Raw genomic sequence first — 20,299 nt, 5'->3', positions numbered from 1 at the left:
GGAAACTAAATCAAACTTCTGTTCCAGGCTCATGTGGGTTGGTGACAGAATCAAAATTAAAAACTTCTGCTGTGTGACAGACAATGTCAAGAGAGTCAAAAGACAAGCCACAGTCTGGGAGAAAACATTTGCAAAAGGCATAACTGTTTGCATGAAAATATGCAAAGAACTCTTAAAACTCAACAGTAAGAAAACAAACAACCCCATTTTAAAAACTAGTCAAAGACCTTGACAGCCATCTCATCAAAAAAGTTACACAGATGGCAGATAAGCATATGAAATGGTGATCCACATCATATATCTTCAGGAAAACGCAAATTAAAACAACAAGATATTGCTGCATGCCTCCTAAAATGGCCAAAATCCAGAACACTGACAACACCAAATGTTGGCGAGGATGCAGAGCAACATGAACTCTCATTCACTGTTGGTGGGAAGGCAAAACGGGTACAGCCATTTTGGAAGACAGTTTGGCTGCATCTTAAAAAACTAAACATACTCTTACCATTCCATTCACCAAGTACACTCCTTGGTAGTTACCCAGAGGAGCTAAAAACTTATATCTATACAAAAACCTACACATAGATGTTTATTGCAACTGTACTCATAACTGCGAAAAATTCAAAGCAACCAAGACATCCTTTAGTACGCGAATCAATAAAACTGTGGTACCTTCAGACAATGAATTATTATTCAACTCTGAAAACAAATGAGTTATCAAGCCCTGCAAAGTCACGGAAGAACCTTAAATGCATATTACTACGTGAAAGAAGACAATTCAAAAAGGCTATGTACTATATGAATCTAACTACATGCCATTTTTAAAAAGGCAAAACTATGGAAACAGTAAGATGATCAATGGTTGCCAGTAGTTAGCAGGGAGGGATGAATAGGAAGAGCAAGCATACAGGACTTTCAGGACAGTGAGATAACACTGAATGATTCCATAATGATGGATACACGTCATTATATATTTATCCAAGCCCACAGAATGTACAATACCGAGAATGAACCCCAACATAAACTATGAACTTTGAGTGACAATGATGTGTCAATGCAGGTTCATCAATTGTAACAAATGTACCATCTGGAGGGGGATCTTGATAGCGGAGAAGGCTCTGCATTTATCTAGAGGCAGAGGTTATATCAGAACTCTACTTTCTGCTCAATTTCAATGCAAACCTAAAAAAAAGTTTCAAAAAAAAAAGTCTATTTAAAAGAAAAAAATACACACTGGATTTTGAATACTCTATTCAAAATAAAGAATGAAAAGTATCTCATTAACAATTTATATTGATATATGTACATATAATATTTTAGAAATTTGAGTGAAATAAAATATGATTTTAAAATTAATGTCACTTTTTGCCTTTCACAATGTGGCTACCAGAACATTTCAAATGTCCTATGGGGCTTGCACGGTTTTTCTACTGGATGTATATGTATATATAACTGTGCTTGTGTTCAGCTGTGTCTGACTCTGTGGCCCCATGGACTGTAGCCCTCCAGGCTCCTCTGTCCATGGGATTTCCCAGGCAAGAGCACTGGAGTTGCCGTTTCCTCCTCCAGGGGATCTTCCCAATCCGGGGATGAACCAGTGGCCTGGCATCTCCTACATCGGCAGGAGGATTCTCTACCACTAGCGCCACCTGGGAAACCCTTCCACTGGACAGTGTACTGGTCTAAATCTTCAAAACAGCCCTATGACACAGGTGATTATCTCACCAGTGGGAGACGTTAATGCAGCAGATGTTGCCAGCGTCCCTGGATCCCTCACGTCTCCCTGGGGTCACCAGCAGCTTCAGTGGTCAGTCCCCGTACAGGCTCACAGGGTCCTAACTTCAATCACTTGGATCTCTCTGCCTTGAGGGGGAGACGGGAAATCTGGGGGAGCCAGTGCTTCCGGGACCAATCCTCATCCAGGGGGGTGAGGAAGGGTGGATAAATTCCCCAGCCCCCTTACCCTGCCCGGGTAAGTTGTGTTCTACACCAGCTCCCAGAAGTCTCCAGTGGGATCCAGCCCCAGCTGTCCACAGAAATAATCTGCTTTCCTTCTTCTCACTTCTTTAGCCCCTCATCCCCTTCCTCCCCTCCCAGTGAAACCACTTGCACCCAAATGTTCTTCTTGGACTCTGCTCTTGGAAGATCCCAAACTAACACAGGAGAATACAGAAAGCAGGAAGACTCTCAGAGGTCATATAAACAGGAAGAGACAGGCTGGTGACTTGATCCCAGCAGTCTGTCACCAGGGCCCACACGACCCTCACGGCACGGCCACCAGACTCCTATGGCAGGAGGTGGACACTCTCCCCTCAAATCTGCCCACCTTTGAGCTGCCCCCCCGAGCAGAGCAGAAAGGCCCTTCTGTAGGTTCAGAGGGTCTTGTCAAGAGGCTGAGCTGACCTGTCCTGCAGCCCTGGAACACATACCCGCTGGCCTGCCCAGAGCTGGCCTGCCCAGAGCTGGCCTGAGCTAGAGGGAGGCCAGGACTGCCAGCCAAGGCTCTGAGGGACACTCGCCTTGAGACCCGGAGCATACACTGGGATCTGGGACCAGGGAAAGTTGCCGGTGGCGGGGATCCAGGGGAGAACGTACTGAGCTTACTCATTGAGTTTACATATGCTGGGCACCGTACCAGATGTGGTGTGACATATGTATGTTCCTCACAGCAACCTTTTGAGGTATACACTATTATTATGTGCATTTTATAGATGAGGAAACTGACGAACAGACAGGATGAGTTAACTTGCAACATCACACAGCTAGTAAGTGTCACAGACAGGATTCAAACTCAGGTAGGCAGCCTGGCTCTGAACCATTCCTGCATCCTGCCTCTCCTGAAACATCAGGTGAGTCTACTACCAGCTGCTCACTCTGAGCTCTGCCAGAGTACTCGTTTTCCTGGGAGACAGGCACGGGCTTCTAACTAATCCCCAACTTCAGCAGAGCCCTACTGAAGAGGGATGGACTGACAGAGGAATGTGCCCTCAAGACTTCGAGGCACTAAGCTCCTGAAGCGGGGTGGGGGGGGGGGCGGGGGGGGCGGGTTGTAATCGCTGAAACACGACACCTTCCCTCTCCAATCCCTCCCAGCCCTTCTGCCTTCGGACAGGTCAATTAACCAGCACAGCTATTGGACCTCAGGGTAGCGATTTACTCCCAGCCTCCTTCCCAAAATGATTTGAGGGGGCTTTTAAAAAGATAACTGCCCAGCATCTCCACCACCAGAGATACTCTGATAAACACTGCCTGACCACTGCCTTAATGGCCTTATCACTGACACCTTGATGATGTGATTTTGTTAGATCATTACATGGAGGGTGACCTGCTCAGCCTGTTTTTCTTCGAACTTTCCCAGTTTTAAAACTGAAAGCCCCTTGTTCTGGGAAACCCCTCAGAGACAGACAACTGGGACAGTTGTTTACCCCCATGACACAGGATGCCCCACAGAATCTACCTGCTAAAAGACTAAATATTTAGCTCAGAGCATCCTTGGAGCCAAAGCAAAGGAGGAAACACCATCCTCGATGAGATTTTCAGTGTCTATGACAGTGCTATCAGAGACCTTTCCACAACGACAGAAACACTTTGTACTATGCTCCACGGAGCACTTAAAATGTGGCTAAAGGGATCCAGGAATGTAATTTTTCATTTTGTTTCATTTTAACCTATTTAAATAGTCTCATGTGGTTAGTGGCAGTTGTATTGGACAGTACAATTGTATTAGATAAAAACAAACCAGGCCTGAGAAATTTCTACCGTGAGTTTATCATAGTTGCAGGGAGTACAAAAATGGATTCCACCAGGTACGTTCCTTTTCTTACGTACGTAATAACCTGTACACAGGCCCTTGTGTAACACAGGCCATGTGCTAAGCACTCTCACAAAACCCTCTCACATGTGAATTCATTCAAGTCCAGAGGGCAGGCACTAAGGCACCTCCTCCCTTGGCCCAAGAGGATGGGCATCTTCCTGCCCTTCCCAGGGAGAGACAGGATCCGAGAAACAGGTGCTGGGGCAGGGAAAGGCAAAAAAGCCGGAGGCAGAGAGGAGGCGAGGGAGGGGGGCTCGCCGATGCCCCTCTTCTCACCCCAGGCCAAGGCTGCCTGCCTGATACTGACTCAATGGAAAGAGTGAGCAGTGCCTGGCATCACCTCCTGGCACCAGAGGGCACCCAGGATGTCGGAAGGAAGACCCTGTTCTGCCAGGTAGCAGAACACAACTTCCACGTGGAACCCGGGCAAAATGCCTCCATCATTTGTGTTCTGCGTGGTCCCCCGATGCCCCTCACCACACTGCCCTTCCCAGCCTAAATGCCAGGACCTCTGGAGCCTACTAAGCCCCTTGGGCTCTGGGCAGCCAAGGAGGGGCAGCCATGACCCCCACACACAAACGTACACACACGCTCCTTCTGTGACTGGCAGCGGATGACTCCGGGTCAGAAATAACCCAAGAGTCAGCTCCCCGCGTGCTGCCCCTCCCCTCCTCTCCGTTCCCAGAAAGCCTGGGCCCTGAGTCAGAGGCGAGAGCCTGACAGTAAACAACGACCCAGATACTCTGCTGTGAACACCAGACCCAGGCTGCGGAATCCTCTGACAAACCATGGACCCCGTGAAGAACTGGGGCCTGGAGTCACAGATGTCTTTCCCCCAAATCCAGCTGTGTGCACTCAGGGCTGTATATACCTGTGCGGTGGGACGTGGGGACCGATGGAAGAGACAGGGGAAATGTCTAGCGCAGGAGTGGGGAGAAGAAGGGCCTTACTCTCAGGGGTCTCGGGCTGGGAACTGAGGAGCAAGGGCCTAGGCCTGCCCTCAGGGGGCCTCCAGTCTCCTGGCAAGGGGGGCACATACCACACGTCAGGCATGGTCAGAGGCTAGGGTAGGGACGTGGGAGCTCACAGGATGGGGGGCCAAGGTGACCAGGTGTCAGATGCTCCTCCTTATTCATTCCCTCAGAATAGTCTGGGATGTCCGCACCCCACACCACAGCTGAGTCACTGACCCCAATCCTCAGAGGAGACCTGGGTGAATGAAGCTCTCCCCCGCTCACTCCTCTTCCCCTCCCTAGCAGAAAGGACATGTAACTCATGCCCGAGATGGAGAATCACTTCCACTGCCCTAAAAATAACCAAACCACTTCATACTCTGACCTTAGCCTCCCCCCACCGCCCCCACCTTGGCCCACCCCCTAACCAGACAGATAAAGGCAGCTGCTGAGGCTGGCAGGGGACACAGACCCCGAGCCAGGGCAGCGAGAAGGCGTCCGACAGAGCCAGCAGAGCCAGGGCAGCCCCAACAAGAGCAACGACAGAGCCGGAGGCCACACCTGCCGAAGACCCCGAACCCCGTCAGCCAAGCAGGACCCGCAGGTGGGTAACCCGCTCCTTTCTCTCCACAGCAACAGGGCTGGTTTTCCAGGCTGGGACCGCCTCTGGCCCCTCTCAGGGCAGCGTGTTAGGGGAAGCTCTGAGTGATGGGTGGGAGCTGGGGTCACACATCTGCAGCAGGTGAGTGGAGGGGCCTGATATAAAGATTCCACAAGGACATTGCCAGAGTTATCGTGACCCCCACGGTAGCGCTCAGAGTGGCTACCACAGGCCTAAGGCCTACAGAGGGCCAGGTTCCAGCCAGTCTGGTGTAATCCAGAAAGGCTTGCTGGAGGAGGTGGTCTGGAGTTGTGATTTTTAAAATCAGGTATGGAGCTCCTCAGGCTTCAGGGTTTCCTCCCAAGGAGCCCCAGCCAGGCCAGTGTCTGGACAGAAGAGGCGGGGGAGGACATGGGGGCGGGAGGGGGGTGAGCGGGCCTGACTCTAGGCTGCCAGGACAAGCCCCGTGCCCAGCTGCTGTGGGTAGAAGTCTTGGCATAGCTGGCCCAGAAATGTCTCCCCAAAGCTGGCCTGAGCCCAGCACCCCACATGGCCTAGGGCCCGGGTGTGATGTGGGCCATCAACTTGCCCAGTAGTAAAGCCCTTAAGGAAGATCTGGGGGATGAAGTTGGGGTGACCAGGTCTGAGTCTGCCCAAGTATAGAGATGTGTGAAGGGGTCTGGGCCAAGAAAGAGCAGACTTGGAGGCAAAAGTGGGGGTCACCCAGAGAGGCTGGCCCAGTCCTGGGAGGCCAAGCTCAGGGATACCCCTAGGGTTCAGGCCTTACCCTAAGTCTGATACCAGTTCTGAATTCTGCCTTCACCCCGCCCGGCCCCCACCCTTGAGAACGAGGTGGGAAGGCCTTGCTACCGCCTGGTGGAGCCACCTGGGTCAGCTCCTTCCCCTCCTGGGGCCAGTTTCCCCTTCTGAACAAGGAGGGGATTGGGCTCAGTGACCTCGGAGGGTCCTCAGGTCTGCCCCCTCTGGACTCTGATTCTGATCATACGTGACCGTAACAGGGATTCTGGAGATTCCTGAGGGTGGGGGTGGAGCTGGGGTAGAGCTGGTGGCCTGTACACGCCATCCGCTCAGGCCACACCGGTGACAAGATAGGGAGGATGTGGGGACCGTCAAGGTTTGCCTTTGGCGGGCTGGGGTGGGGGGGTGTCTTCATGAGCACTCAGAGGATAAAGGCAGCACCCAGAGCATGTGATGAGCCTTGGGCTGTCGACTTTAGAGGTCACACTCCTTGGATGTCTTCAGAGGACAGGCCGGGGTGTGGGTGGGGCAAGCAGGGCTTGGTTTCCCCCTTCTGAGATAGTCGAGAGAAGGAAGTCCTTCCCCCACCTCCAGGTCTCTATGCCCAGAAGATGGTTCTAGCACTGGTCATCCTGCAGGCCAGAGAAGGAGCTGAGGGGGGTCAGGCTCCCAGGGTCCCACTGGCTGAGCCTGACCTCTATCCACCCCCCCGCCCAGGGCTGCTGTGTGGAGGCCAGGACCTCAGCTATATTTAGCACTGAGCGTGGAGCAGAGCTGTGGGTCAGGGGCAGTGAGGGGGGGACATGCTTCTCATTCTTTCCCTACTGGCCTCTGGGGACTGTTAGTACACCTGTCACAAGACAGATAAGACACTGAGGACAGAGACCAGAGAAGGGCTTGAGCGGTGGGCCAGGGGCGTGGGGAGCAGTGCCTCGGTGGAAGCTGATGGGCACGAAGAGGGAGGAGGGAGTACACAGGAGATCCGTGCTGCACACAGCTGGGGATGGGGGTCCATGAGCAAGGGGTGAGGCTTTCGCTGCAGGAAGGCCCTCAGTCTCACTGCCTCCCCTCCTGGGGTGTCTGCTGGGAAACAAAGGGCCACCACAGCCACTGAGAAAGTGTCACACTTCCTACCTAAAGTGTTTAAAAACCCCCTCCAGCACTGCTTGAGCCTCATTCGCCGAGATCTGACTCTGGACCTATTTTCTTCATCTTTAATCAAGAGTGGTTGGGCCAGAAGATCCTAGAGGTCCCCCTAGCTCAGAAAACCCCTAGCTAGGATTCAGAATTGGGTTCTGCCTAACCGCGAGACAACTGGTGAACACTCGCTCAGCCTTACTGCTTCTGCTGCAGCAAGAGCTGCCGGCCCTGCTTTGCCTCCCTGGCCGTGAGAAAGGAGAGCCGAGAGCTATAGAGGCTGGACAGCCCCCCAGTGAAAGGGACAAGTGCGCCCTCTGGTGTTAAGAAAGGAAACATGACTGCTAACTATTGCTCTCCATGGTAACTATGGTTCCTCTGTCCATGGGGATTCTCCAGGCAAGAATACTAGAGTGGGTTGCCAAGCCCTCCTCCAGGGGATCTTCCGGACCCAGGGATCAAACCTAGGTCTCCCACACTGCAGGCAGATTCTTTACTGTCTGAGCCACCAGGAAAGCCCAGTCACCAGTTTAGGGACCTGCTTCTCCCTGGCTGGGATCCCTTAAATCAGAATATCCCCAGGCCACTCACCTGGGAATCTACCAGGGAAACACTGATTTTGGCAAAAGCAGGCAAGGATGGGACAGGACAGGAACAGTTTTCCCACTGCGGGGTTGGGCACCCCTTAACTGGAAGACAGAGTATCAAAGCCTGTAGGGCCCTGCTGGCTCCCTGACAACCCAGGTGATCCTGGGGGAGCAGGGACCCACCTGATGGATGGCTCCATATGCCTTAAATTCAAGACTTGTCACATAGCAGCCACGCAGGTGGCAGGGTGAGACCCCGGTGAGGTCTGGAAAGCGGGAGGGGTGGTCTCTAAGCACATGCCACCTAGGGCTACTCTGACATTTCTCCCAGCAACCAACCCCCATCCCACCTACATTCCCCAACCCCATCCTCACCTCTGCCCTCTCTCTTCAGAAGGATGGCTGATGCCCAGACGCAGGTGGCCCCCACCCCAACCATCCCGATGGCAGCTACAGAGGACCTGCCCCTCCCTCCACCACCTTCCCTGGAGGATCTGCCACCGCCGCCACCCAAGGAGTCCTTCTCCAAGTTCCACCAGCAGCGGCAAGCCAGCGAGCTCCGCCGCCTCTACAAGCACATCCACCCCGAGCTCCGCAAGAATCTGGCCGAGGCCGTGGCCGAAGACTTGGCTGAGGTCCTGGGTTCCGAGGAGCCCACCGAGGGTGACGTCCAGTGCATGCGCTGGATCTTTGAGAACTGGCGGCTAGATGCCATTGGGGACCGTGAGAAGCCACCTGCCAAGGAGTCTGTGCCCGGTGGCAACGTCCAGGCCACCTCCCGCAAGTTTGAGGAAGGCTCCTTTGCTAACAGCATAAACCAGGAGCCGGCTGGACCTCAGCCATCCGGAGGGGACGTGCGTGCGGCCCGCCAGCTGTTTGAGACGAAGCCGCTGGATGAGCTGACGGTTCGTGCTGAAGCACCAGAGGCTACAGTGAGGGAGCCTGCAGCCAGCGGAGACGTCCAGGGTACCAGGATGCTCTTTGAGACGCGGCCACTGGACCGCCTTGGCTCCCGCCCCTCCACCCAGGAGCAGAGTCCCTTGGAGCTGCGCTCAGAGATCCAGGAGCTGAAGGGCGATGTGAAGAAGACAGTGAAGCTGTTCCAAACAGAGCCGCTGTGTGCCATCCAGGACTCAGAGGGCGCCATCCACGAGGTCAAGGCCGCCTACCGGGAGGAGATACAAAGCAACGCAGTGAGGTCTGGCCGTTGGCTCTTCGAGACCAAGCCTCTGGACGCCATCAACCAGGACCCCAGCCAGGTGCGGGTGATCCGGGGGATCTCCCTGGAGGAGGCGGCCCGGCCCGATGTCAGTGCAACTCGCTGGATCTTTGAGACACAGCCCCTGGATGCCATCCGGGAGATTGTAGTGGATGAGAAGGACTTCCAGCCATCCCCAGACCTTATCCCTCCTGGTCCAGACGTTCAGCAGCAGCGGCGTCTGTTTGAGACCCGAGCATTAGACACCCTCAAGGGAGACGAGGAGGCCAGAGCAGAGGCTCCACCCAAAGAGGCAGTGGTCCCCGGTGATGTCCGCTCCACCCTGTGGCTATTTGAGACGAAGCCCCTGGACACCCTCCGAGACAACGTCCAAGTGGGTCACCTGCAGCGGGTGGGTCCCCAGGAGGGCGAGAGGTTCACAAATGAGTGTCTATCCAATGATGACCCCAGAGGTCAGGGTGCCCCCGAGAGGGATGGAGTGAAGGGAGATGTGAAGACCTTCAAGAACCTTTTTGAGACCCTTCCCCTGGACAGTATCGGGCAGGGGGACACTTTGGCCCCTGGGAGCATACACAGAGCAGAAGGAACCGAGTCTGCTGGGCAGTCCCAGGACACAGGGTCCCCAGTGTACGCCATGCAGGATGGCAAAGGTCACCTCCACGCCCTGACCTCCGTCAGCAGAGAACAGGTAGTCGGAGGTGACGTGCAGGGTTACAAGTGGATGTTTGAGACACAGCCCCTAGACCGACTAGGCCGAAGCCCCAGTACCGTCGATGTGGTGAGGGGCATCACCCGGCAGGAAGTGGTGGCCGGAGATGTGGGCACTGCTCGGTGGCTCTTTGAGACACAGCCCCTGGAGGTAATCCACCAACGGGAGCAGCAGGAACGACAGGAAGAAGAAGGAAAGCCTCAGGGAGGCCCTCAGCCCGAAGAACCCCACAAAGGTGACGTGCAGACCATCCGCTGGTTGTTCGAGACATGCCCAATGAGTGAGCTGGCCGAGAGGCAGGGGTCAGAGGTCACAGACCCCACAAGCAAGGCACGGTCGTGCACCTGGATGTTCGCGCCCCAATCCCCAGACTGGCCAGAAGGCGCCAAGGAGCAGCACCTTGAGGTCAGCCAGGTCCAGGCTGGGGAAAGACAGACGGAGAGACACGTCTTTGAGACTGAGCCTCTGCAGGCCTCGGGCCAGCCCTGCGGAAGGGGGCCTGTGCGGTACTGCAGCACAGTGGACATCCCCTCGGGGCAGGTGTCTCGTCAGAAGGAGGTGTTCCAGGCTCTGGAGGCAGGCAAGAGAGAAGACCAGGGACCCAGGGCAATCCCTGAGCCCGTCCCAGCCGGCTCAGTGCACAAGTTCACCTGGCTCTTTGAGAACTGCCCCATGGGCTCCCTGGCTGCTGAGAGCATCCGAGGGGGCACCCTCCATGAAGAGCAGGCCGTGGGTCCCTCGGGCAACAGGGTGCTGGAGAGGCAAGAGACTGCAGCTGAGGGGACCCTGCGGACGCTGCACGCCACGCCTGGCATCCTGCACCATGGAGGCATCCTCATGGAGGCCCGAGGGCCAGGGGAGCTCTGCCTCGCCAGGTACGTGCTCCCAGGCCCAGGGCAAGGCGGCCCCCACGTTCGAAAGGAGGAGCTGGTGTCTGGGGAGCTTCCCAGGATTGTCCGCCAAGTGCTGCGCCGGGCAGACGTGGACCAGCAGGGGCTGCTGGTGCAGGAGGACCCCACGGGCCAGCTTCACCTCAAGCAGCTGAAGCTGCCAGCAGCAGGCAGCAGTGGGAGCATCGAGGACATGGACCCTGAGTTCCAGCAATTGCTGGCTTGTGGCCTCGGGACCTCGGCGGGGAGGACGGGGCTGGTGATGCAGGAGACAGAGCAGGGCCTGGTGGCACTGACCGCCTACTCCCTGCAACCCTGGCTAGCCAGTAGGGCCCCCGAAAGGAGCAGTGTGCAGCTGCTGGCCAGCTGCATCAACAAAGGAGACCTGAGTGGCCTGCACAGTCTGCGGTGGGAGCCGCCGGCTGACTCAAGTCCAGTGCCGGCCAGCGAGGGGGCCCAGAAGCTGCCTGCAGCTGAAAGCATCATCCACATTCCCCCACTGGACCCTGGCATGGGGATGGGGCATCTGAGAGGGCCAGGGGCCACACCCTGCGCCCCACAGGCAACTGGAAAGGCAGTCTCTCTGGCTGGCGAAGAAAAGCAGGAAAACAGGTGCACTGGGCAGAGAGGGATGGAAGCTTTAGGAAAGTCAGAGGGAGCCATGACTACACCCCCAGGACCTAGGTTCCCAGACCTCCAGATCACCATGCAGAGTCGGAAGACGGCAACAGCGGAAGCCCAAAGCCTGCAGCAGCAAGCTCGGAGCAAGCACAAGCCAGGCCCCACCCCCGGGGCCGCCTCTATGCCCACCCAGGATGGGCTTCTGCAAGCACCGGCCACAGGGACTGCCCAGAGCAACAGCAGGCCTCTGGCGGGAGGCAACCCCAGGATCCCAGCAGCCCCCGGAAAGGTCAGTGGGGAACAGAAAGCACTGCCTGGAGGGCTGCCTGGGGGGTGGGTGACTATTCAGGATGGCATCTACACTGCTCGCCCCGTCAGGACCTTTGACCTACCCAGGGGTGTTCGGCCATCTGAGCAAGGACCCCTTCCACTCCTGGAAGGACCGGGTCAGAGTCTCGGGCCCGGGCAAGACGAGCCAGGGGGCCAAACACAGAAGGCCTGGGGGCCTCCAGAGAAGGTGACGGCAGGACTCAGCCCAGGGGGCCTCCAAGCTGCAGAGACCACCCTGCAGGTTGCCCCTTTAGCCCACCACACTCAGGCCTCCGGGCCTCGGGCGGCAGGTGCCAATCTGCACTCCCGTAATGCCTCTGTTCCTCCTCCTCCTCCTCTCCCAGCTGCTGTGACGGGACCGGACTTCCCAGCCCAACCCAGGCATGATGAGAATTCCATCCGGCAGGCCTCCAAGCCCACGCAGGACCCCCTTCACTCCCACAGCAGCCCTGCTGGCCAGAAAAGCCCTGGGGAGTCACAGACAAAGACCCTGAAACCGGAGCCTCCCACACACCTGAGAAAGAAGCCCCAGTTGCCCCCCAAACCTGCACACCTAAGCCAACTCCCCCTTCCTCGCTGGCTGTCCAAGCCCTCAGCCCTGGCTCACAGCGCCACTGTGGAGGTGGGGCCAGGAAAATACAAACAAGGTGAGACTGCTTCAGCCGACCACGACCCTCAGCCAAATAAGGTCTCCACTGCCGCAGACCAGGGCCGAGTACCTCTGCCCCAGGGCCCCGCTGGACAGAGCCAGCCTAGCCCCCAGCATGGCCCCAGCACCGTGGCCCCCAGGCCCACCAAGAGCCAGGCTACGGGCAGCAACCACCACAGCCCTGACCCCCTCGGGCTCTCAGCTCTCAGCAGCCACCCCATCTCACTGCAGCAGGGCCCTAGCCTCCCAGGAGAGAAGTGCACGGATGCTTCCCAGCAAGGGGCCCCTGAGAGCCCTGAGATTCTGCAGGGAGGCCAGCAAGAGCTCCAGGGCCTCCTGAGCCAGGTGCAAGCTCTGGAGAAGGAGGCCGAAAGCACTGTGGACGTGCGGGCACTGCGGAGGCTCTTTGAAGCTGTGCCCCAGCTGCCAGGAGCCCCTCCTGCACCCGCTACCCCCCGCAAGCCTGAGGCCTCGGTGGAGCAGGCCTTCGGGGAGCTGACGAGGGTTAGCACAGAAGTGGCCCGGCTGAAGGAACAGACCCTGGCCAGGCTGCTGGACATCGAGGAGGCCGTGCACAAGGCGCTCAGCTCCATGTCTAGCCTCCAGCCTGGGAGTAACACCAGGGGCCATTCTCAGGGACCCCCAAGGGAACACAGTGCCCACTCAGGCCAGGAGGTCCAAAGTCAAACTCCAGTCAAGAGCCAGACTGAGGTCCAGAGTCAAGCCAAGGTCAGAAATCACTCAGAGGCCAGAAGCCAAGCAGCCCTGGCCACCCCTCCCACCAGGAGGCTGGAGACCTTGAGAGAAGACTCACGCCTCCCCCAAGGGTTACCTCTCAGCAGAGAGTCACTCTCCTCCCCAACCGTCATCTCCATGGAGTCGGCCACGAGGAAGCTTCCGGAGGCGGCCAGCCCCAGGGGCAACCCCGAGATCTCTATGAAGAGGGTACATTTCACCCAGGATGAATGCCAGACTCAGCCCCACCAGAAAGATATCTGGCACGAGGCTGGAGAGAAAGAGGCCCCCCAGCTCTCTGGACCACCCCCGCCTGGCCCTGCTGCGGACAGCGCCCTGCCCACCAGGCAGAAGACTGCTCTGGAGCTGCAGACAGCGCCGGGGGGCTCCCAGCACTACGGAGCCACAGGAACAGTGGCTGAGAGGGTGGACCGGAGCGGGACCACAGCGCTCACGTTCCCCACCACGGTCACTGAGCCCGCCGAGCCACCCAGGGGCCCAGGCCCCCACCTCGGGTGCCACACTTCCCCCTTGATGAGGCAGCTTCTGCACAGCCCGAGCGGGCTCAGCACGGGCCTGGCAGAAGCTGAGATGCTGCGTATGCCCTGTGGCCACCCCACACCAGCTGCGCAGTGAGCCCCTCCGTCTGCCACCAAGTCTTCCACCCATCCCCAGGGACCCGGGACGGAGGTGGGTGCTCACCTCCTGCACGCACGAGGAAAGAACCAAAAAGAAAGGGCATGTTCTGAGATTCATGGAAAGTTTCCCCTTCATCAGTACCATCCATGGGCCAGGTTCTCACAAAAGGCAGCAGGGGATGGTAGGGAAGAAGCCCTCCGGAGTAGCCCAAGCCCAGCAACAGAACGGGGGCTTGTGGCTGCTTGTGGAGGATATAATGTGTACAAAAGCACACACTTCTCACACAGGCCTGGCCCGCACACCAACACAAGTGAGTCTGCATGCCACTGCCTGTGATAGAGCCCCCTGAGAGACCTTCCACTTTTTCAGCCTTTATTTCTTTTAATATGAGACAACTGTTCTCAGCCTTCTGCTCTTTAAATCCTACAAAGGACAGGGCCAGCCGGATTGGTCTCTGTTACATGTTGACTAGGGCCCCAGAAGGGCCCTGTCATCAGCGTCTCCCTCATACAGGGGGTCATCCTGGCAGCACAGAGTTCACAGAGACAAAGTCTGCGATCACCAATGTCCCCAGAAGCCAAAGATTCTCCCCACCCCCACGGCCTCTCACTTTGTACCCCAAAGAGGAAGCATACAGTCTAATAAACCAAAGTTTTATTCCCTCCTCTCGGCGTCTGTCTGTACACAGAGTCTGGGTTCTCACTCTAGGGGAAAAGCAGCCACATCTCTACATGCTCTGTGTTCCTGCAAAAAGCAGTGTTGGAAGGCTCTGAAAAGCCAGCCCCTTCTTCTACCATCTCGGCTGGGAACCAGAGAGGCCATCCCCCTCTCTCCTTACTCCCCACGCCCCTACACATACACACACTGCTGGCCCCACACCTCTGGCTTCCCCACATAGAGGTTCTTGGACATCACCCTGGAGTGGAATCTGCTGAGAGTGGAAGAACGGCCCAGTCAGGCCCAGGAAGGAGGGAGGGCCACAAGCCAGGAGAACTCCAATGGCCAAGACGGCTAGGCCACTTCCTCCAGGTCAGACCAGGTACAATGCGCAGAGCTTCCTGGGAAGGGGAGGGCACAGATCCCAGCCTGGAAAGCCAGGATGATTTCCAGACTTTCAAAAAGCACTGAGCACTTGCTGCATGCCAGACCGGTTCTGGGCAGCATGGACCCAGAGGTAAGGTCTAATGGGCTCAATAGACTCTATCACACTCAAGGAACTGACTCTCTAGAATGAGAAGGGTATGAATAAATAGTAACTATCAGATGAGGAATAAGGGTGATGCACCTGACTAGGCCACTCTCCCACTCTGGGGTAGGAATTAGAAAACATGTCATGTGACAGTGACAGGTAGAGAATGTGACCAAGGCAGATCTCCCCAAGGGGGGAAGAAGAGTTTTCAACTGAGATCTTAGTAACAAAAAGCCAATTACCAGGCAACGGGCAGGGGTGGGGAGTGCCAGTTAAGCAGATGAGCACACGCAAAAACCCAGAGGTGGGAGTGAGTATAATTTCTGCATTTCCTAATACCCTTCGGTATATTGTTGTTCAGTTGCTCAGTTGTGTCCAACTCTTTGTGACCCCATGGATTGCAGCACACCAGGTTTTCCTGCCCTTCACTATCTCCCAGAGTTTGTTCAAATTCATGTCCACTGAGTCAGTGATGCTTTCTAACCCTCTCATCCTCTGTCGTCCCCTTCTCCTCCTGCCTTCACTCTTTCCCCAGGATCAGGGTCTTTTCCAGTGAGTCAGCTCTTTGCATCAGGTGGCCAAAATATATGAGTTTCAGCTTCAGCATCAGTCCTTCCAATGAATATTCAGGGTAGACTTCCTCTAGAATTGACTGGTTTGATCTCCTTGCTATCCAAGGGACTCTCAAGAGTCTTCTCCACACCACAGTTCAAAAGCATCAATTTTTCGGCACTCAGCCTTCTTTATGGTCCAACTCTCACATCTGTACATGACTACTGGAAAAACCATAGCTTTGACTATACAGACCTTGATAGGCAAAGTGATATTCCTGCTTTTTAATACACTGTCCAGGTTTGTCATAGCTTTTCTTTCAAGAGGGAAGTGTTTTTTTTTTTTTAATTTTGTGCCTGCAGTCACAGTCTCTAGTGATTTTGGAGCCCAAGAAAATAAAATCTGTCACTGCTTCCACTTTTCCCTCTTCTATTTACCATGAAGCTATGGGACCAGATCGGAGAAGGCAATGGCAACCCACTCCAGCACTCTTGCCTGGAAAGTCCCATGGACGGAGGAGCCTGGTGGGCTGCAGTCCATGGGGTTGTGAAGAGTCAGACACGACTTAGCGACTTCACTTTCATTTTTCACTCTCATGTATTGGAGAAGGAAATGGCAACCCACTCCAGTGTTCTTTCCTGGAGAATCCCAGGGACGGCGGAGCCTGGTGGGCTGCCATCTATGGGGTCGCACAGAGTCGGACACGACTGAAGCGACTTAGCAGCAGCAGTAGCAGCATGGGACCAGATACCACGATCTTAGTTTTTTGAATATTGAGTCTACCCTTCTGAACAGAAAGAGGCTTTATCAGCAGTTGTCCACCCCTACATACACACACACACACACCCTACCCCCAACAAGGTTCGGTAGGAACTTGTCCACAGTTTGCTTTTATTGAACAGGTGGGCTCCCATCTTACCACCAGCCCAGGGCTCAGTCCTCCACACCCCTCCCAGATTCATCATTGCCTGCTCCACTGACAGGTGTTCCCCTGAGGCAGCAGAGCTCTGAGCTGGAAGCGGCCTGCCCCCTGGAAGACTGGTGTATGTAAACAATTAAGATAGAATCTACCTACCTGGGCTGGCCACACAACTTACTGTTACCCCCTCACCATGTGTTCCCCTCCACTGCCCTCTGTTGGTCTCACTTGATTACAGGGCCCAGCAGCTTAAGGCATGCCTGTTCTCAGTGTTCTCATTCCTTAAGTGGGGATGATTATAGTGCCTACTATTGTGAAGATTAAGTGAATTAATATGCATAAGGTGCTTGGAGATAGGCCCAGCGTCTGGAACTCAAGAAAGTTCACTAAACAGACATTTCTCCAAAGAAGACATACAGATGGCTAACAAACACATGAAAAGATGCTCAGCATCACTCATTATCAGAGAAATGCAAATCAAAACCTCAGTGAGGTACCATTACACACCAGTCAGAATGGCTGCTATCCAAAAGTCTACAAGCAATAAATGCTGGAGAGGGTGTGGAGAAAAGGGAACCCTCTTACACTGCTGGTGGGAATGCAAACTAGTACAGCCACTATGGAGGACAGTGTGGAGATTCCTTAAAAAACTGGAAATAGAACTGCCATATGACCCAGCAATACCACTCCTGGGCATACACACCGAGGAAACCAGACCTGAAAGAGACACGTGTACCCCAATGTTCATCGCAGCACTGTTTATAATAGCCAGGACATGGAAGCAACCTAGATGCCCATCAGCAGAAGAATGGATAAGAAAGCTGTGGTACATATACACAATGGAATATTACTCAGCCATTAAAAAGAATTCATTTGAAAAAAAAAAAAAAAGAATTCATTTGAATCAGTTCTAATGAGGTGGATGAAACTGGAGCCCATTATACAAAGTGAAGTAAGCCAGAAAGAAAAACACCAATACAGTATACTAACCCATATATATGGAATTTAAAAAGATGGTAACGATAACCCTATATGAAAGACAGAAAAAGAGACACAGATGTATAGACAGACTTTTGGACTCTATGGGAGAAGGCGAGGGTGGGATGATCTGAGAGAACAGCATCGAAACATGTATATTATCAAGTGTGAAACAGATCGCCAGTCCAGGTTGGATGCATGAGACAAGTGCTCAGGGCTGGTGCACTGGGATGACCCAGAGGGATGGGATGGGGAGGGAGGTGGGAGGGGGGTTCAGGATGGGGAACACATGTAAATCCATGGCTGATTCATGTCAATGTATGGCAAAAACCACGACAATATTGCTAAGTAATTAGCCTCCAACTAATAAAAATAATTGGGGGAAAAAAAATAAAAAGAATAGCTTCTTGGTAAAAAAAAGAAAAAAGAAAAGAAAGTTCACTTTTCATATTATAATTATTAGTTTTAATCTATCTCTTTTTCTCACCTCCAGGTGGAGTCCCTGTCTTGTTCATCTCAGTATCCTTACTGCTTATCACGAGTGCCTAGAAGGCACTGCACAAATGTCGAATAAATGCACCCATGTGTGAAATGAAATGATTGAGTGAATTCACTGATTCATCCAGCTAACATTTATTGAGCACCTACTTCATGCCAAATTCCTTCCAGGGAATACAGATGAACATGGCAGAATTTATCCCAGACCTCATGGTACTTAGAGAGGGAAGACATATTACAAACAGAGAAGGTAATTTTAGAAGGGAGCAAAGGAAATAAAACAAGTAGCCCACAAGAAGGTCGGCAGTTACTTTAGCTTGGGTGGTTGGGGACAGCATCTCTGAGGAAGTGACCTGAATGACAAGAGGAGCCAGTCCTAACAGCTAAAGGGGGCGGCCTTCGGGGGAGACCGGAGAGGTTGGTGGGTGGGTGGTGAGCACACCGCTGGCAGCGCGCACCAAGAAAAGCAGCAGCTACTCGTTGAGGCCTCGCCTAGGGGCCTGCACACCTCCCGTCCCACCTGCCGCCGAGCCCAAAGCACCTCCTCCCTTCCTGCCCGAGAGGGGGCGGGGCTTTGAAGCGAGGCGTGGGTGCCCAGACCCCGCCCCGTGCCTGGAGGGGGCGTGTTCCCATCTGCTGTCTCCAAGGTGACGATGACATCACCCGGGCCGCTGGGTTCGGAACGTTTTGGGCGGCTGTAGCCGTTGCTGGGAAACACCCGGCAGGCAGGCGCGCAGCCAGGGGCAGGCTCCGCGCGGCAGACGCCGGACGCCAGTAAGCGCCGTCCTGGCCGGCCCCAGCTCAGAGCCTCCCTCCCAGATTCCAGAAGGATGCGGGTTCCGGTCCTCACCCACGTTGCGGCCCCTCCCGGGACCTTCCTGCCAGCCGGGCGCCTCCTCCCTTTTCATTACTCTGTCACTGCCTCTGTTCCGAGTTTACCCAACAGTCCTCATCTTCACCGCTATCATCCTGTCTCAGGCCACCACCCATCCCCCCTTTACTGGACCACTGCCATAGCCTCCCAAGTGGTCTTCCCTTTGCCCTGTCTTTACAGACTGTCATCCACCTGGCACCTAAATTATCAAGAATTTACCAGACCAAGTCACTCCTGTATAATACCCTATGCAAGCTTTCAGCTCGCTCAGTCTGAAATCTAACTCTTCTCAGCGGCCTATAAGACCAGAATGACTTGCCTCTCAAGCTTCCTCTCCAACTTCTTTGCCCCACTCTCCTCCTCACCCACATCTCCCTAGTTACACTGGCCTTCCTGGTTTTCACAGAACACACCAAGCTAATTCCTGCCTCAGGACCTTTGCACCTGCTGTATCCTCTGCCCAGAAGTCTCTTCTCCCAGATCTTTAGTGGTTGGGCTCTTTCTCACTCACATTCCAGTTCAAATGTCTCTCCAAAAAGACCTTTCTTGATCTATACCTCCCTTGCCTCCCCCACTTATCCCTCCCCCTCTCCCCCATCTATAGAGGCCTTCCTCCAAGTTAACATGCTGAGTTATTTTTGTTTTCCTGAAGACCTATTACAATATAAAATTATCTTTGTTCACATATTTGCTTGTTTAATGTCAGTGTTCTGGATACTATTCCTGCATAGCAAACCATCCCAAGTTTAGTGGTCTAAAAAACCATTTTATGATGCTCATGAAGTCTGTGGGTCAGCAATCTGGATAGAACACATTGCACATGGCTTGTCTCTCTGCTATGATGTTGTGGGGCCTCAACATTAGCCTCCGTCTAAGGCTGGGGGTAATCTGACAGTTAGGGTCTGAAAACTCTCTCACTCAAATGCCTGGCAATGGCGGTTGACTATTGGCTGGGACCTCAGCTGGGATATCAGACAAACCACGTATGCATGGCCTCTCCATGTGGCCTGGGCCTCCTCAAAGTATGCCATTCTCAGAGTGGCTGGATTTCCTGCAATTTATTTCAAGTTTCTGAAGGCATGTGTCCCAACTAACAAGGTAGAAGTTGCATCACCTTTTATGATCTGGCCACAGAAGTCACACAAAGTCACTTGGGCTGCATTCTGTTGGTTACAAATGAGTCACAAATCTGCTAGACTGAATAGAAGGGCTATTAGACAGTACTTTTTTTTTTTTTTAGACAGTACCTTTTGATGAGGAAGAGGTAACAGTCTATGTGATCGTCTTTGGAAAGTGCCATCTCCACAGCCAAGTCTTCCTCCACTGGAATATCATCTCCACGCCAACCACTTCTTCTTTGCTTCTTTTTGTATCTCCAGCATCTAGAATGGTACAAAAGCACATAGTAGGAGCTCAATCCATGGTTTCTGGTGAATAAATGAAGGCTTGTCTTTCACTGAGTCCTTCAAGCCCAGTTCTTCTCCCTTAAAGTATAGTTCCTGTCTCTGTCTCAGCCCTTGATTTTGGCCTGGCCTGCTCTGGAGGAAGCCCAGTGTTTGCATTGGAAGGTGGGAGTCAAGCATAGTTTTTGGTTTGTTTTTTGTTTTCTGGCAGGGAGTGGAGGGTGGGGGAGAAAGTGCAGTTAT

At 54.2% G+C, this 20,299-nt stretch overlaps 1 protein-coding gene and 1 long non-coding RNA gene across 3 annotated transcripts in view; one reads left to right on the top strand and one right to left on the bottom strand.

Moving 5' to 3' along the window:
- The window catches only part of LOC122682644, a 33,513-nt gene that overhangs the window by 11,843 nt on the left and 1,371 nt on the right, over positions 1-20,299 (bottom strand). Inside the window, exon 2 of the long non-coding RNA XR_006337462.1 lies at positions 19,901-20,035. This is a non-coding gene — a long non-coding RNA (uncharacterized LOC122682644). The remainder of the gene's footprint in view (positions 1-19,900; positions 20,036-20,299) is intronic.
- Positions 5,169-14,307, top strand: XIRP1 (xin actin binding repeat containing 1). Of its 2 annotated transcripts, XM_043885577.1 has the most exons (3): positions 5,169-5,371; positions 8,246-11,579; positions 11,965-12,107. In XM_043885577.1, the coding sequence occupies exons 2-3, from the start codon at positions 8,250-8,252 to the stop codon at positions 11,971-11,973; spliced, it is 3,339 nt and encodes a 1,112-aa protein (XP_043741512.1). In that variant the 5' UTR covers positions 5,169-5,371; positions 8,246-8,249; the 3' UTR covers positions 11,974-12,107. The 2 variants fall into 2 exon arrangements, with proteins under 2 accessions (XP_043741512.1, XP_043741511.1); XM_043885576.1 differs by having other exon boundaries at positions 5,184-5,371; positions 8,246-14,307.

This window comes from Cervus elaphus, chromosome 24 (genome assembly GCF_910594005.1).
Source record: "Cervus elaphus chromosome 24, mCerEla1.1, whole genome shotgun sequence".
NCBI lineage: Eukaryota > Metazoa > Chordata > Mammalia > Artiodactyla > Cervidae > Cervus > Cervus elaphus.
Note: the sequence above shows the minus strand (reverse complement) of the source record. Positions and strands in the feature narration are given on the sequence as shown.